General features: G+C 35.3%; 2 protein-coding genes across 2 annotated transcripts in view; one reads left to right on the plus strand and one right to left on the minus strand.

The window, feature by feature from the left end:
• The first annotated feature begins 1462 nt into the window (after nucleotides 1–1462).
• Nucleotides 1463–19600, plus strand: part of LOC114467258 (TOX high mobility group box family member 2-like) — a 262292-nt gene continuing 244154 nt past the window's right edge. The window contains exon 1 of the mRNA XM_028453431.1: nucleotides 1463–1483. The gene's annotated coding sequence lies outside the window, so the exon portion shown is untranslated. The remainder of the gene's footprint in view (nucleotides 1484–19600) is intronic.
• On the minus strand, nucleotides 1930–3654 carry wfdc2 (WAP four-disulfide core domain 2). Its single transcript, XM_028453432.1, has 3 exons — nucleotides 3510–3654; nucleotides 2173–2310; nucleotides 1930–2093 (listed from the first exon to the last, which is right to left on the minus strand). The coding sequence occupies exons 1-3, from the start codon at nucleotides 3601–3603 to the stop codon at nucleotides 1960–1962; spliced, it is 366 nt and encodes a 121-aa protein (XP_028309233.1). The 5' UTR covers nucleotides 3604–3654; the 3' UTR covers nucleotides 1930–1959.

The following is a 19600-nucleotide window of genomic DNA, read 5'->3' on the forward strand; positions in this document are numbered from 1 at the left end:
CTTCCAAATGGGGTCAATATTATTTTAAGTTCCAGGTCACCGCTAACCGACCGCGCTTGTGTCAAGTTAAACCTGGACAAAAGTCCCGAACGAAACCCAACAAACTGGCGGTGAGTACGCGAAATTTAACCGGATTAAACGGTAAGTGTATCTGTCGTTCTGTTTTGAAGAAGTTGAGCTTCAAAGAGAAATATATTAACTTTTTTCCGTTTGTTTGTAGCGGAAGTGCTAAGCGCCATTTTGAAAACCCGGGGAGCCGACTGCGACTCTTCACTATACTTCTAAACGATGTCCCGTAAAGGTATTAAAAACTGTAATTTATTTTTTTAAATCTGATTACGCCGAAGTATAGGTTTGACTTCAGGGAATAATTGAGTTTTGATAATAACGTTCATGTTTTGTTTACACCTATTTTGTCTTTGATGAAATTCTTATTTTTATATTTTGTGAACCAACCTTGGTTTTTGGAAAGGGTCCAATTGTAAAAGTGAATTAGGCTAAAGTTTTTGCCATTTTAATGTTGTACAACTTGAATTTATGATTGTAAACATTGCAATGACTTTTTGGAAGTGTTTTTTTTTTTTTTTTTTTTAAATAATAAATGTAGGTAATTTGAAAAAAATATATTATATATGTATTTAATCTTCAAATTTATAATATATACTGGTGTGCTAACAATTGTGTAGCCTGTACTCAAATGGTCATACACAACGAATGGAAATAGGTTTTTGTTGTTGTTTTTTGTTAATATTTCAGTTGTTAATTAGTTTTTTTGTTGTTGTTTTGGTTAAATAAAACAATTGCATGTCATTGATGAATGCAGCTAAACTCAAACTTTTTTGCCTTTATTTTGTGTAATGTTGAGCCTACTGAACAGCTCATTGTTCATTCTGCGAGTAATGATGATTTTAATTGGTTTGATGCAATCTATTAAACACAAACCCTAATGGTATGGTCATTAATGAAACACCAGTGTTATTCATCACTACTGTAAATATGCAATAGATTTTGTATCTATGTTTTCTCATCAATTATGATAAGGATGGTGTATGTTGGAGATTTCTTAATTACTTTCAATACCTATGTGTTTTTATGTAAATACTTTAGTACTTTCACTCAAGTCTTAAAAGGGAGTGTTTTGTCCACTTCTGTCTCATTGTGGGGCAGTGAACTGAAAACCTACAAGGTTCACAGATTTCTTAACCTCGCTGGTTTCCAGGCCAGAATCGTTGCAATCTAAAAACAGACTCTGTGGTGGTAGTTAGATATACATTTTCTGCCTGTGTTTGATTTTAAAACAGCCAGTGATACCTTTTTTCAAAATGACTTATTTTTTTCAATACTCGCTGCAAAACCAACAACTGATTAATCCTAAAAGGACAAGAAAATGTTTAACGTTTAACGTCAATTTTTTGTGTTGTTTTTGTCAGGTACCATTTATTGAAAGTCATCAAACCATGTGTGCCAGCTTTCCAGTTTCTAAGTAGGTGAATAAGTAAACTTTATTTACAGGGCACTTTTTACAGACAGAGGTCACTAATTGAAATTCATTTAAAGAAAATCCAACAACAAATGTACAAGTTTTTTTTTTTTTATTAATTTATTTACTTGAATTTCATCTTATCTTAAAAACGGTGAGATAAAATTGCTTAAGGTTTTAAATAATTAAGATTCTAAAACAGTAACTCCATGCAGACCTAATAATCAAATCACACCAGACGCATCATACTTGCATAATTAACAGCAGAGTTTCTAAGATCTGATATCGGAAGTCAAAGTTCTTCTTGTAACAATAACATTGGAACAAATACATCCTTAGATTACATATAAAACTACTGTGTTTGTGAAGGAATAAGTTAACTAATATTATTACTACTACTAAAGCTAATGTCTTCTATATACTCGATAAATTGTTAAACACACAAAAACAAAGGTGAACTCGTTGCTTTATTGAACGGTTCAGCAGGGCTCAGTGCAGGCGTGTCCACAGGTTGTCCTGCAGCATTTTTCAGTACCTGGACACTGACCATCATGGTAGCAGTATTCAGCACACATCTGAGTTCTCTGTGGAAACCCACAGCGACCCGGCTTGACTGAAACACAAAAACACACACTCTTCCTTAACCCACATGAGAAGATTTGTAAAGAGAATTGTGACGGTTTAAATCCTACCTTTGTACGGTGCAACGCATTCATGTCCACATCCGTTGCTGCAGCACTTTTCATCATCGGGGCAGTCACTGTCTCGATAGCAAAACTCGGCACACTTGGCTGTGCCCCAGTGCTTCTGAGGGCATCGTCCCTTCTTTACTGATGGAAAAGAACGTCAGCATAAAGGAAGTCAAAGAAATGTCAGGACTCAAATTCAAGGGACTTGAGGTCCGTCAAAGGCTGCAAAAAAAAAAAAAAAAAAATTCTAAGAAAGATTTCAGTCGTCCAAACTTGTATTACCAGATGTGTTATTCTAGGGTGACCATACGTCTTGGTTTACCCAGACATATCCTCTTTTCACGTCTTGTCTGGACCGTCCGGCTGGATTTTACAAACTCATCAAAATATCCGGGTTTCACAGGGACCCTGAATGCATCTATGGGAACACGTACATTTAAATGACTGTAACTCCACTAATCTTTGCCCTGTCGGAGAAATTCTAGCAGTTCCTGAAAGCTAAGAAGTTGTTGCTCTTTACAGCCAGTATCATGTCATTGCTTTAATTTTACGCATACGTGACGGAATCATTAAAAATTATGCTTTGTTTTGAAGAAATTGTCACACATGAGGCAACGAGAAGAGAGACTACAGTCCAAGATGGATTGAAAGTTGAAATTAATTGCTGATTAAGTTTTGTATCTTCACTCTCTCAAACATAAATCTATTTTAAATACAGTGCAGTATAAAGACAAGAGGGAATGCGAAAAAAAAAGACAAATAAATACATGTCGTCACTTTGTGCACTAACCCTGGCTACTCTGTATTTGTAACACAGTAACAAACATGATTCAAAACTAATTCTAGAATTATGTTTGAAATTTGTGATGTAAAAATGGATCACAATCCAATAAAGGTTAAGAACCACTGTAATAATGTATAATAAATGTGATTGACTTGAGTCACCACTGATTCTAGGTGTTGTTTAAGTCTTTGTTATAAAGGGATTTATTAATTTTAAACCTTATGGACAATAACAACTTATTATACAATTTATCTACTATATTTTGCTGTTACAAGGTAGATTCAAGAAAACGTCGGCCCAAGTGTCCTCTTTTCGGAAGTCAAAATATGGTCACCTAGTTATTTACATTATTGTCCACTGCAGGAAATGTACCCCATCATTATGTTTTACACACTCTTAAAAACTAAATTTTATAGCTACAGACTCCACATTCAAAGCATGCACCGCACATGGAATTATAACAATCCAAAGGTTATAAGACTTGTTGCAGTTTACACCAACACAACAAAGCATGCACATTAACGTCAAACTGACAGATTATATCAACCTTACCTACCTCTAAAACTGCCATCAGCTTCTGTAAAAGAAACTGTGTTGAGGTACACAAATGCTAAAATGAATGCACACAAGGTAGACCAATGCTTCTTCATGTTGAACTCCTGCACACAGGAATGCAACTCCTGTTAGGACAAAAACATCCCAGGACATCTGCGTTAGTCTCAACAAGCAGCGAGGGAATGCAGGGTCCTTGTGCCTGTAGTGTTACTGAGGTCTTTCATAAGACCTGATGGAAGGTCACAGCTCAAATCCAACTCTTCTATTCCTGTGCTGCTGACTGAAAGGGTAAATGTATAAATTAAGATGAATGTTCAATACTTAAAGGACTTGGGCTGAATACATTGAGTTTTGTTGACATTTCATGAAAATGAAGCCTTAATTCACATTGGAGATGTAGAAACATCCAACCAAATCTGATTTTATTTCCATCACTCATTGTGACCTGGTCTGTTATACCCTGCACAGGATGACCAAGATTTGTGAAAAGATTATACATTTTCACTGACAACTTTTGTATGAACCTTTTCATCTCATGTTACCTGAATGAAAACATATTAATGGAACATTTTACACTGCATTGACGACATAAGACCAGCATTACTTGCTTACATCCCTCAATTTCTTACCATTTTTTATTTTATATTTTATGTTTATTTAACCACAGTAGAAAATATGTGTGGAGTTTTTAGCTCTGCAATGTTTGTTCAGTATAATACTTCTTGGTTCATTTGTCAACAAACTTAATACAATATGGTACCTTTAGCCAAAAAGAGTCACAAGTACATCTTGCCATGTCAATTATAAAGGTATCTCTTGGGGACAAATGAGCAATGTTCTACTTTGTCGAGCCAACTCGTTTTTTATGATAAAAGTTCCACATGCTAGAAAAAGGTGAGATTTATAGTTTGATAGATTCATGATGTCTTTATTTCAAACATGTAAAAGGATAAGATGACAGTAGTTTAAAATAAATGAAAAATGATGAATTACAACAGCAGAAATACACCATTGATTTGATCCACCAACACTTAAACTTCTCAATTTACATGTGCAAAAAATTTGTTTGAGGTGGGAAAAGAAGCCAACTATCATGTTTTAAACACTCTGTGAAACACTACCAATCATTTGTTAGGTCCATTTTGTTGATACTAAATTCATTGACTAAATTTGAGTACCTTCTCATGTTTTTTTCTTAAAACCAAAATGTTGCATGAAAGTTAGTTTGAAGAGAGACATTACATCCCCTCTGAATGCCTTTATTCAGGGTAAACAAGTGTGGCCCCATTTTTGGCAGACTCCCAGGGAACATAGTTTGCGGGCTCTGCGCTTGGTTGGTCAGTAAATTGCAGAAATTTGATCCCTCAATGGATCTTTTCTTTGCTTTCTGTGACTATTTCTGCACAAATGCATTCAGTTTTCATCTGATTTATAGGATGTTTGTGTTCCTACTGATGAAAACAATCTGTATTCTACGATTGAAAATACTTGAATTATGGAAGGTGAACGAATTACTAAAATCTTTGAAATGTACTTATTAGAAGATGTATGCCTAACACAAATTATTATTTTTGCACCATATTTGTTTTAAATACTCAGGAAAAGTTATAGATGCCGAAGGTCCCTCAGGAGAGCTTTTCTTCTCTGCTTCATTGTCTACTACAAAACTGCAGAGTTGTAACTGTCGCTCCCTGCGGTCATAGATTTTCCTCGGGTCACAACTGTTTCTATTCTCTTCTGGTAAACCAAACAGTGTTAGATCGGCATCTTTAATTTTACCTGATTATTTAGAGCAACCAAAAGCAGCACAAGTTGTCACTTTGACCGTAAAAGCTGTTAAATGATCTAAAAAGAAGATTTAATGCTTCACTTCAATATAATGTTTGCAGGCAAAAGGGGGTGTGTGATGTCATCAACATTTCATGATAGCGGAATACAGGTTCTAAAACGGTAAAGTAGTCTCATTTTCAAAAGTTAATAAAACCAATATGGTCCAAAATTAATGCATTTTGTAGGCATAGATCTTATAATAAATAGATTTGAAAGAGTTTAGGCCAAACTGTGGAGGATCCCTTTAAGAAACCTTGTTATAATTTCCCTTTGGTGTGTTGACTCTCACATTGTTTCAGTCACTTATTAAAACATTGTTTTTATTTATTGTAGTTAAACTATTTATATACTCTGGCTATTACTGTATCTTTTAATTTCTCTCTTATTTTCATACATGTAATGTTATAATTTGGCTATGTGTCTTTGTACAATTATTATTATCATTACTAAATATGGACCAATTTTGTACTACAAACTTAATCCACAGTGAATGCAACTCAATCTCAGTTTTTGTTAAGAAGTCGTGCAAAACTGTTTCTAATCTTGCAGCGTATGAATTGTTGTGTTTGGGAATTGCAGCCATGGTTGTGTCAAACTACTAAAGAGCAATAGCAACTAAACATGTAGTCTTCTTCTTATTTGTCTCCACTAGTGTGAGTTTGGTAAAAAGCTTTTTGTAGTCAAGTATTATGGATACCAAAAATAAGTAATGTACTCTTGGAGTCTCAGCTTAAACATGTTTATGTTTTGTGTCACGCTGGACTCCATGTTCAGATTGGAAAGTCCTTTTAATGAAGCTTTTTCACGTGTGTGTTGGTTTTTATATGTACTGCATTTATTTGGCAGTTTAAAGACCCAGTTTATCTATACTGACTCACTAGAATGGGTTATAAAACCATTTACAACCCCCAAAGCCTTGACTTAATTTTGTTCATTTTATTACCTTATGGTGTTGATTGATTTACGTTTTGAGTATTTTTTTAATACGTGTATATTTATCATCAGTGTTTTGTTGTTCATTATTTAGTAATGTTATGTTATGGTCCCAAAAGTAACATTAAGGTTTTGGATCTTAAGAAAACATTGGAGATCCACTTTTATACAGGGAAAGCAAGTTAACATGTTCTTATGAATGCTGTTTGATGTTTTTTTCAATGGCTATGAGTGATGCTATTAGTTGATAACCAAGGTGGCATTATGTCAATGAGACCCCCCCACCCTAGAGTTAATACCTTGATCTTTATAAAACTTAAACATAAATAGTTGTTAAATATAAGACTGACCTTCAACGTAATGACAAATTCATGACACATTTGAATGTAATGCAATAGATAGAAATTTATTGGCAGGAAGAATCATGTTACTTTGTCTTTAGATCAAGGGATGATCTCACGGTCATTAAGAAAAGGGATTTGATCAAACTAAAGAAAGTAAAACTATGTGGAGTTGGGGAGAAAACAGTGTTTGATTAGAACATTTTGCATTTATCCAAGTAAATGCTTCTGAGAAGTTTGATAGTGGTCCCTGCAGGATGATGGATTAACACAGCATGTGTTGTTCACAATCAGTCCAGCTCTCTGGGACGACACGTCAGGTGCCCTTAACATTGGCCAAAGAGCTTACAGAGCACAAAGGAGAACACTGGGAAAAACGAGACAAAAACGCAGTTACATGACATTTCATCTTTGAAAAAGCAAAACTTATATTTACAAGAATTAGTTTTATCTTTGTTTCATCTTACTTTTCACTGGGTTCAGGCATCTCTTTCCACAACCTTTGAAGCAGCACTTCTTTTTTCCATGACAATCATTGTCACTATGGCACTGATCCTTGCAGTGTTTATGATGACGCGCTCTTGATTGGTTAGAACGTGGACAAAGCCCTGGTTTCCCTTGTCCTGTAACAACTACACACACACACACACACACACACACACACACACACACACACACACACACACACACACACACACACACAGGTTAAACTGCTTTTCAATTTTTTTAGGCATCACTTTCTCTCTAAAGCAAGTTTTTGACTATCCAGAATTGTATCTTTAAGAAAACCTTTTCAAATGCATTTACAGTTTTACTTTTGAATAATTTAGCATGAAGGAATGGGAGAAATGAGTCAATTTTCTAGTTTGGGACAATAAACCCTAACAATACTTGAGTAGCCTCCAAAATAAATAATTAAAATAATTTTAGGCCTTAGCTTAGTTTTAAATCTTGAATCAAATAGCTAAAGAGATCATTTATTGTCTGCTGAGCTATCGGGAAACCATACAGTGGTTTTAAACCTTTTTTTCTTCATAAGTCTATTCAAGGTAAACAAATAACAAATATAGTTTTTTTGTTTTTTATTAACCATAGTAAATTTCAACTGTTTACAAGTTCTGGCAAACCACAGACATAGACGTGGAACAAACTAAATTACTCAATGCTACAAAAGAGATTTTCTTCATTGAGTCGTCAGTCACCTGAGCATGGATCAGCACATCTACGTTCAGAGCGGCAGCCGCAACACTTCTGGTTCCCGGGGCAGTCAGAGTCATCAGAGCATTTGTGAGCCTTTTTATAACCGTACCGATACCAATGAGAGTGGTTGTCAGGGCACTTTCCAGGCTTTTGTGCTGAAGAAAGAAATGAGTAAATATAAGACATTGATCATCTTTAATTGCTTTGGTATATTTGCCTCACTTGTAAACAAATGAAGAAATGTGCATATTTAAAAATAACAAAGAAAAAAAAAAAAAAGGAGAAAAGTGACTGACATTTACCATCCATCCATTTTCAAACCCACTTTGTCTTATTTCAGGGTTTTCAGAATCAGAAAAAAATTATTTGCCAAGTGCAGTTTTAAAACAGCAAAGGAATATTACTTGGTTGTTGGTGAGCAGAACAAAAACCAAAATGCAAAACCAGCAACAATAGTAATAATAATGATAAATAAAGGGTAAGGGATAATAGAGGATTAAGGATAAGGATAAAGAATATATATATATACAGTGCTGCAGGTAATATTGTCTTTATGGAGGTGGTGATTGGGTGGGGGAGTTTGACATTTTCTACTTGCCTTTATATTTGTTAACTGCACACTGTTAATGGGTTAAACTAATGGGTTAAACTAGGAAATGTTATTACCTGATAAAATTAGAGCTGGTCAACTACTAAACTATTGCTGTTATTAGTTGAGGAAAGCAGGCACAATTGTTAGAAACACAGTACAAAACCAAAAATATTCTACTTTAAAGATTTTGCTTATCAGTTCAAGAATGACTTTTGTGTGGGTTCACACATTCAGTCCCACAGCGAAGACTCCAGCACTTTTGATCACCCCGACATTCAAAGTCATTGTTGCATTTGTCATTTCTGTCACAATTAGCCGAAGATCTGTCTGGGTCCTACTGGTAAACCCAAATCTGACTCATTTACTCTTCTCCATTCAGCTCTGTCTGTCTGTATTTTCTGTCTAAGTGGAGTGTGAATAATGAAGGCAATTTTGCCATTCACTGAAAAAAGTTATTACTAATCTATCCTTTCAATTCATTATTAACTTTGCGGAGGTTGTTGTGTTTTTACCAGCGTTTATTTATTTGTTTATTGATCTCTTTGTTTGTGAACAGTCTAATTAAAAACTAATGGTTTTATTTTGATTATTACTTTCAGGAAATAATGTATTCACTAGCTCATAGAGAAACGCTTTATATACCTCTTCAATAGGGTGAGCAATCATCACAGTTGATGTAAAAAAAAGCCCACATGGATTAAAATAGAGGAGCAGTGGCACTGGAATCTAGTTATTCAAAATAACTGGTTTCTATGTACACATGAGTTGGGGATCGTCTTACGCTCTTTGCGGTTGTTCTTTTTTGAGCAGATGCAGCAGATGTATGTTACTTCCCCCACAGGTCAGCAAAAGAAGTGTGTATGGATCATAAACAGTCTCTGGTGTATTTTTTTTTTAAAGGATGTTATAATAATGATGGCCACATATGAGCTGTGTGGTTTTAGTTTCACAATATCATATAATAATAATAATAATGCAGTGGATTTATGTAGCGCCTTATTTTGGTCACTGAACGAGCTTTACATGGCATTATTCTTTCACTTCACACTTAGTGGTGGTAAGCTACTATTGTAGCCACAGCTGCTCTGGGACAGACTGATGGAAGCGAGGCTGCCATCTTGCGCCATTGGCCGCTCCGACCACCACCAACACTCACGCACACACCACATTCATACTAGGCAAGTGTTAGGCTGACAGTGGCACTAAGTAAAGTTTTATTATTATATTGTATTTTTTTTCCTAACAACAATTTTTAAACTACAGTTCAATGTGTAATCAATTTCTAATCAAAATCGTGCCACCCCTACTACAACAATAACATCACCCATTTGTCATTATGTAAAATAACTAAGTCTTATTATTAGTATTAACGAGAGATAAGCCTCACAATTAAAGATAGTTGTAAGAATCTAGAAAATACTGTTTTATGGCCTATTGCAGTACAAATGTTATTGTTTAGACTGCAACTGTTGGTCTGTGGGTGAAACCAGTCAAGTTTGTTATAAACTCATACCAGTTTTTATGAATAAAAACCATCACTGGCATAAATTTAAAAAAATTGCAACACTTATGATCACCGCTGCAATCATTGTCATTGCTGCATTTGTCAACACTGTCACAATGACGCAAATAGGACTCACAAAGTGGACAGGATCCTGGTTTTTCTAGGAGACAAAAATGACGATTTAAAGCTATCATGCTTTAGGGATGACAAGTTTACACTGATTTAATCAAACAAGGAAAGGCTGAAATAAAACAAAGTACAGAAATCTCCTTGAAAAGATTATGCTGGTTAGTTTTGTTAATTACCTTCATGTAAGTTTGTGCATCTTTGTCCACAGCGAGTGTTGCAGCACTTCTCATCTTTGGGGCAGTCATAGTCACAATCACATTCCTTCCATTTCTGACAATTAAGTGAACCATGCTGAATGAGCGTACGAGGGCATGTTCCCGGTTTATCTGAGGGATAAAAAAAAAAATTATATGTTTTAAAACAATAAACTTGGTCTTGGATAAAAACGGAATAAAATTTTAAAACCCTGGATTTTCTAATTTAAAACTTATGTACATAAGACATAAGGAACATGGCATTGATGTGATATATCCTGCTTTTGTAGATAATTATGATAGTAATGCAGCCATTTCTAAAGTGAAGGACTTGTGTCGTAGGGGTGAAACTCAACAAGAGCATTTATTCTTCACAAAATGCTGTCGTGATTACATTTGTTTAAATGGAAAAACAAAGGCAAAACATTTTTAAAAAAAAAAAGCCAAAAAGAAAATCCAGATTTGTTTGTTAAATATCTTTACCTAAGTTTGCACATTTTTGTCCACAGCCAGTGTTGCAGCACTTCTCTTCTCCAGGGCAGTCATAGTCATTGTTACATTTCCACCATGTTTTACAAAGAGAAGAATCAATGTGAAGCAGCCCATGTGGGCACGTTCCTGGTTTATCTGAGGGATAAAGAATCTTGTATCAAAACAAAAAAAAAACAGTTTTTGACATATAGAACACAGCATTAATATGATATTTGCTCTTTTAGATGATAATAATGCAGTCATTTCTAAAGTGAAGGACTTGTAGTAGGGGTGAAACTCAACAAGAGCATTTGATCTTTACAAAATGCTGTGATTATTACACACTGATTCAAATAAAGAAAGGCAGCCAAATATAATTGTTTTAAAAAAAATTCAGAAATCTACTTAGTGGATTATCCATCCAGATTGGTTTGTTAATTATCTTTACCCAAGTTTGCGCATCTTTGTCTACAGCGAGTGTTGCAGCACTTCACTTCTCCAGGGCAATTATAGTCATTGTCACATTTCTTCCAATCATGACAACGAGAAGGATCAATGTGATACAGCCCACGTGGGCACGTTCCTGGTTTTTCTGAAAGATAAATGATCTCATATCAGTACAAAATAAACACAGTTTTTAAAATAAAATAAACCCCTAGTTTTTTTTACGTTAAAAACACATCTAATTCTCCATTAGACTAATACAACTTGGCACTGATGATATATCTGCTTTTGTAGATAATAATAATAATGCAGCCATTTTTAAAGTGAAGGACTTGTGGTAGGGATGAGACTCCACAAGAACATTTATTTTTCACAAATTTCTGTTGTGATTACACATTATCATTAATTCAAATTGAAAAAGAAAGGAACATTTTAAATAAAAGTCCCCAAAATTGCTAGAAAGATTATTTGGATTGGTTTCAGTATATTTACCTAAGTTTGAACATCTTTGTCCACAGCCAGTGTTGCAGCACTTCTCTTCTCCAGGGCAATCATAGTCATTGTCACATTTCTTCCAATCATGACAAAGAGAAGAATTAATGTGAAGCAGCTCACGAGGACACGTTCCTGGTTTATCTGAGGGATAAAGAATCACATATCAGGACAAAATAATCAAAGTTTTTTATTTGAAATAGATGCCTATGATTTTTTTTTTTTTACATTAAAACACCTCTTATTTTACACAAGACTTACAAAACAGGGCATTTATGATATATCCTGCTTTTGTAGATGATAACAATGCAGCCGTTTCAAAAGTTCATGACTGCTGGTTGGGGTGAGACTCAACAAGACTGTACTATTATTATTGCTGATTCAATTACAGAAAGGCAGGCAAATCCATTATTTTTGTCAAAAAATCCAGAAATCTACTTGGTGAATATTTCAGATTTGTTTGTTAATTATCTTTACCTAAGTTTGCACATCTTTGTCCACAGCCAGTGTTGCAGCACTTCTTTTCTCCAGGGCAATCATAGTCATTGTTACATTTCCACCATGTATTACAAAGAGAAGAATCAATGTGAAGCAGCTCATGAGGGCACGTTCCTGGTTTATCTGAGGGATAAAGAATCTTGTATCAGTACAAAAAAAAACATAATTTTTGATTTTATAAAATCCTCTAATTTATACATTAAAACACCTCTTGTTCTGCATAAGACATATAGAACTCAGCATTGGTATGATATTTGCTCTTTTAGATGACGATAATGCAGCCATTTCTAAAGTGAAGGACTTGTAGTAGGGGTGAAACTCAACAAGAGCATTTGATCTTTACAAAATGCTGTGATTATTGCTCTGATTCAAATAAAGAAAGGCAGCCGAATACAATTGTTTTGAAAAAAAATCCAGAAAGCTACCTAGTGGATTATCCATCCAGATTGGTTTGTTAATTATCTTTACCTAAGTTTGCGCATCTATGTCTACAGCGAGTTTTGCAGCACTTCACTTCTCCAGGGCAATCATAGTCATTGTCACATTTCTTCCAATCATGACAACGAGAAGGATCAATGTGATACAGCCCACGTGGGCACGTTCCTGGTTTATCTGAAAGATAAATGATCTCATATCAGAACAAAATAAACACAGTTTTTTAAATAAAATAAACCCCTGGATTTTTTACATTAAAAAAGCATCTTATTCTCCATTAGACTAATACAACTTGGCACTGATGATATATCTGCTTTTGTAGATAATAATAATGCAGCCATTTTTAAAGTGAATGACTTGTGGTCGGGATGAGACTCCACAAGAACATTTATTTTTCACAAAATTGTGTTGTGATTACACATTATCATTAATTCAAATTGAAAAAGAAAGGAAAATTTTAAAGCAAGTCACCAAAATTGCTAGAAAGATTATTTGGATTGGTTTAAGTATATTTACCTAAGTTTGAACATCTTTGTCCACAGCGAGTGTTGCAGCACTTCTCTTCTCCAGGGCAATCATAGTCATTGTTACATTTCTTCCAATCATGACAAAGAGAAGAATCGATGTGAAGCAGCTCACGAAGACACGTTCCTGGTTTATCTGAGAGATAAATAATCTCATATCAGTACAATCCTTGATTTTTTTTTACATTAAAACACCTCTTATTTTACACAAGACGTACAAAACATGACATTGATGATATATCCTGCTTTTGTAGATGATACCAATGCAGCCGTTTCAAAAGTTTAGGATTGCTGGTTGGGGTGAGACTTAAGACTATTTATTCTTATTACCACTGATTCAATTAGAGAAAGTTAGGCAAATACATTTTTTTTTTAAATCCAGAAATCTTTATAGTGACTTATCCAGATTGGTTTCTCATTTATATTTACTTAAGTTTGCGCATCTTTGTCCACAGCCAGTGTTGCAGCACTTCTCTTCTCCAGGGCAATCATAGTCATTGTTACATTTCTTCCATTTATTACAAAGAGAAGAATCAATGTGAAGCAGCTCATGAGGGCACGTTCCTGGTTTATCTGAGGGATAAAGAATCTTGTATCAGTACAAAAAAAAAAAACATAGTTTTCGATTTTGTAAAATCCTCAAATTTATACATTAAAACATCTCTTGTTTTCCGTACGACATAAAGAACACAGTATTGATATGATATTTGCTCTTTTAGATGATAATAATGCAGCCATTTCTAAAGTGAAGGACTTGTAGTAGGGGTGAAACTCAAGAGTATTTTATCTTTCCAAAATGCTGTGATTATTAAACACTGATCCAAATAAAGAAAAGCAGCCAAATATAATTGTTTTGAAAAAATCGAGAAATCTACTTAGTGGATTATCCATCCAGATTGGTTTGTTAATTACTGTATCTTTACCTAAATTTGCACATCTTTGTCCACAGTGAGTTTTGCAGCACTTCTCTTCTCCAGGGCAATTATAGTCATTGTTACATTTCTTCCAATCATGACAAAGAGAAGGATCAATGTGTTGCAGCCCACGAGGGCACGTTCCTGGTTTATCTGAAAGATAAATGATCTCATATCAGTACAAAATAAACAGTTTTTTAAATAAAATAAACCCCTAGTTTTTCTACATTAAAAAAACATCTTATTCTCCATTAGACTAATACAACTTGGCACTGATGATATATCTGCTTTTGTAGATAATAATAATGCAGCCATTTTTAAAGTGAATGACTTGTGGTAGGGATGAGACTCCACAAGTGCATTTGTTTTTCACAAAATTCTGTTGTGATTACACATTATCATTAATTCAAATTGAAAAAGAAAGGAAAGTATAAAAAAAATTAAAAAAAATCCCAAAAATTGCTAGAAAGATTATTTGGATTGGTTTAAGTATATTTACCTAAGTTTGAACATCTTTGTCCACAGCGAGTGTTGCAGCACTTCTCTTCTCCAGGGCAATTATAGTCATTGTTACATTTCTTCCATTCATGACAAAGAGAAGAATCGATCTGAAGCAGCTCACGAGGACACGTTCCTGGTTTAGCTGAGAGATAAATAATCTCATATCAGTACAATCCTTGATTTTTTTCCTTTGCATTAAAACACCTCTTATTTTACATAAGACGTACAAAACATGACATTGATGATATATCCTGCTTTTGTAGATGATACCAATGCAGCCGTTTCAAAAGTTTAGGATTGCTGGTTGGGGTGAGACTTAAGACTATTTATTCTTATTACCACTGATTCAATTAGAGAAAGTTAGGCAAATACATTTTTTTCTTAAAAAATCCAGAAATCTTTATAGTGACCTATCCAGATTGGTTTCTCATTTATGTTTACTTAAGTTTGCGCATCTTTGTCCACAGCCAGTGTTGCAGCACTTCTCTTCTCCAGGGCAATCATAGTCATTGTCACATTTCTTCCATTTATTACAAAGAGAAGAATCAATGTGAAGCAGCTCATGAGGGCACGTTCCAGGTTTATCTGAGGGATAAAGAATCTTGTATCAGTACAAAAAAATAACATAGATTTTGATTTTGTAAAATCTTCAATTTTTTCCATTAAAACATCTTTTCTTTTCCGTAAGACATAAAGAACATTGTATTGAGATTACTTTTTCTCTTTTAGTTGATAATAATGCAGTCATTTCTAAAGGACTTGTAGTAGAGATGAAACTCAACAAGAGCATTTTATTTTTACAAAATGCTGTCATGATTACACACTGATTCAAATAAAGAAAGGCAGCGAAATACAATTGTTTTGAAAAAATCTAGAAATCTACTTAGTGGATTATCCATCCAGATTGGTTTGTTAATTACTGTATCTTTACCTAAGTTTGCGCAACTTTGTCCACAGTGAGTTTTGCAGCACTTCACTTCTCCAGGGCAACTATAGTCATTGTTACATTTCTTCCAATCATGACAAAGAGAAGAATCAATGTTTTGCAGCCCACGTGGGCACGTTCCTGGTTTATCTGAAAGATAATTGATCTCATATCAGTACTAAATAAAAAGTTTTTTAAATAAATTTAAACCCTGGATTTTCTACATTAAAAAAACATAAATTTCTCCATTAGACTAATACAACTTGGCACTGATGATATATCTGCTTTTGTAGATAATAATAATGCAGCCATTTTTAAAGTCAAGGACTTGTGGTAGGGATGAGACTCCACAAGAACATTTATTTTTCACTAAATTCTGGCGTGATTACACATTTCCTTCTAATTCAAATTGAAAAAGAAAGGCAAATGTAAAAAAAATTCAAAAAATCCCAACATTTGCTAGAAAGATTTTTTGGATTGGTTTAAGTATTTTTACCTAAGTTTGAACATCTTTGTCCACAGCGAGTGTTGCAGCACTTCTCTTCTCCAGGGCAATTATAGTCATTGTCACATTTCTTCCATTCATGACAAAGAGAAGAATCGATCTGAAGCAGCTCACGAGGACACGTTCCTGGTTTATCTGAGGGATAAATGATTTTATATCAGTACAAAATAAATATAGCTTTTGATTTAATGTAAAAAAATTGTGGACCTTTTTTAAAACACCTCCTTTTTTACATAAGACGTACAAAACATGACATTGATGATGTATCCTCCTTTTGTAGATGATAACAATGCAGCCGTTTCAAAATTGAAAGACTGTTGGTTGGGGAGAGACTCAACAAGACCATTTATTGTTATTACCACTGATTCAATTAGAGAAAGGCAGGCAAATCCATTTTTTTTCTCAAAAAATCCAGAAATCTTAGTGAATATTTCAGATTTGTTTGTTAGTTATCTTTACCTAAGTTTGCACATCTTTGTCCACAGCCAGTGTTGCAGCACTTATCTTCTCCAGGGCAATCATAGTCATTGTTACATTTCCACCATTTATTACAAAGAGAAGAATCAATGTGAAGCAGCTCACGAGGGCACGTTCCTGGTTTATCTGAGGGATAAAGAATCTTGTATCAGTACAAAAAAAAAAACATTGTTTTTGATTTTATAAAATCCTCGATTTTATACATTAAAACACCTCTTGTTCTACATAAGACATATAGAACATAGCATTGACATGATATTTGCTTTTTTAGATGATAATAATGCAGTCATTTCTATAGTGAATGACTTGTAGTAGGGGTGAAACTCAACAAGAGCATTTGATCTTTACAAAATGCTGTGATTATTACACACTAAAGAAAGGTAGCCAAATACAATTTTTTTAAAAATTATCCAGAAAGCTACCTAGTGGATTATCCATCCACATTGGTTTGTTAATTACTGCATTTTTACCTAAGTTTGCGCATCTTTGTCCACAGTGAGTTTTGCAGCATTTCTCTTCCCCAGGGCAATCATAGTCATTGTCACATTTCTTCCAATCATGACAACGAGAAGAATCAATGTGAAGGAGCGCACGAGGGCACGTTCCTGGTTTATCTGAAAGATAAATGATCTCATATCAGTACAAAATAAACAGTTTTTTTAATAAAATAAACCCCTAGTTTTTCTACATTAAAAAAACATCTTATTCTCCATTAGACTAATACAACTTGGCACTGATGATATATCTGCTTTTGTAGATAATAATAATGCTCATTTTTAAAGTGAATGACTTGTGGTATGGATGAGACTCCACAAGTGCATTTGTTTTTCACAAAATTCTGTTGTGATTACATATTATCATTAATTCAAATTGAAAAAGAAAGGAAAGTATAAAAAAAATTCAAAAAATCCCAAAAATTGCGAGAAAGATTATTTGGATTGGTTTAAGTATATTTACCTAAGTTTGAACATCTTTGTCCACAGCGAGTGTTGCAGCACTTCTCTTCTCCAGGGCAATTATAGTCATTGTCACATTTCTTCCATTCATGACAAAGAGAAGAATCGATCTGAAGCAGCTCACGAGGACACGTTCCTGGTTTATCTGAGGGATAAATGATTTTATATCAGTACAAAATAAACATAGCTTTTGATTTAATGTAAAAAAATTGTGGACCTTTTTTAAAACACCTCCTTTTTTACATAAGACGTACAAAACATGACATTGATGATGTATCCTCCTTTTGTAGATGATAACAATGCAGCCGTTTCAAAATTGAAAGACTGTTGTTTGGGGAGAGACTCAACAAGACCATTTATTGTTATTACCACTGATTCAATTAGAGAAAGGCAGGCAAATCCATTTTTTTTCTCAAAAAATCCAGAAATCTTAGTGAATATTTCAGTTTTGTTTGTTAATTATATTTACCTAAGTTTGCACATCTTTGTCCACAGCCAGTGTTGCAGCACTTATCTTCTCCAGGGCAATCATAGTCATTGTTACATTTCCACCATTTATTACAAAGAGAAGAATCAATGTGAAGCAGCTCACGAGGGCACGTTCCTGGTTTATCTGAGGGATAAAGAATCTTGTATCAGTACAAAAAAAAAAACATTGTTTTTGATTTTATAAAATCCTCGATTTTATACATTAAAACACCTCTTGTTCTACATAAGACATATAGAACATAGCATTGACATGATATTTGCTTTTTTAGATGATAATTATGCAGTCATTTCTAAAGTGAAGGACTTGTTGTAGGGGTGAAACTCAACAAGAGCATTTGATCTTTACAAAATGCTGTGATTATTACACACTAAAGAAAGGTAGCCAAATACAATTTTTTTTAAAAATATCCAGAAAGCTACCTAGTGGATTATCCATCCACATTGATTTGTTAATTACTGTATTTTTACCTAAGTTTGCGCATCTTTGTCCACAGCGAGTTTTGCAGCACTTCTCTTCCCCAGGGCAATCATAGTCATTGTTACATTTCTTCCAATCATGACAACGAGAAGAATCAATGTGAAGGAGCGCACGAGGGCACGTTCCTGGTTTATCTGAAAGATAGATGATCTCATATCAGTACAAAATAAACACAGTTTTAAAAAAAAAAAAAACCTGGATTTTCTACATTAAAGGCACACCGTAGACTTTTTGACCTAAAGACTTGACCCATATGAGTTATTTTAAATGATTCCTCGGGCCAATTTACAGTGCTTGACAGTATCAATGCTGTGAGCGGGGCTTCCTTTTTGAAGTACCGACTATGTACGTTTTGCGGAGACGGACCGTCTTTCACCAGGTCATGTGACTTGGAGAATGCCTGGACATTTCACCTTACGACAGTCACATGACCACAGGCTTGGATATATATAGTTCTCACGTGTCATCACAACATACAGGCATTTCCCGACCCGACGCCATTGCTGTGGGCAGCTGAAATGAGTTAGCCTTTGTTTCCAGCAAAAAGAGCGCAATTTGGTAGTTTCGTGTTGGGTTAATGGTGCACTAATCGCTGCGATAGTTCAGTGGATTCTTTATTAAGGGAAGTCGGCAAGTCAGATCCATAACTTCAAGATAAGGATTGGCTCTCAGGGCTGGGTTGCGAAGCGTGCTGTGGCTACAGTGTATGGGCTGGAGGAGCAGCCGCCACTGCAGCACTCTTCTCCCCACCGCCGGAGACCCAGTGCTTGGCCCGCGTCAGTGGTACTTCCTCCCTATTCCCTGGCTTCGGCGCTGTTGTCGGCCCCCTTCTCCGGTGGTCACAGGGGACAGGCAACCCAGCGTGCGCGGGGTCGCCTGTCTGCCTTGACCCCGTCCGCTGCGCCGACCCTTGGCGAAGGGGGTCGTCGACTGCGGCGAGGCCAAGGAGTAGGGTGGGAGCGCCACCGATGCGAGCACCGGGCCTCCAGCGTTGGGCAGAGGAGTGCGGCGGTGGTGGCGGCTGCTCCTCCAGCCCATAGACTGTAGCCGCGGCGTGAGCCCAGCTATTAGAGTCAGTCCTTATCCCGAAGTTACAGGTCAACTACTGTCTGCATACACAGTCAGGCCAGCCTCCCTGCCTTTTGATTGACTGTTTGATGATTTTTGCGACAGTGCTGCAGCGCTTTTGTGGCCACTCGGGGCGCTTGCATGAAACTTTCCGGTCTGGCGCCCCTAGTGGCCAAAAGTTAAAAAAATTTG

Source organism: Gouania willdenowi, chromosome 7, assembly GCF_900634775.1.
Source record: "Gouania willdenowi chromosome 7, fGouWil2.1, whole genome shotgun sequence".
Lineage (NCBI taxonomy): Eukaryota > Metazoa > Chordata > Actinopteri > Blenniiformes > Gobiesocidae > Gouania > Gouania willdenowi.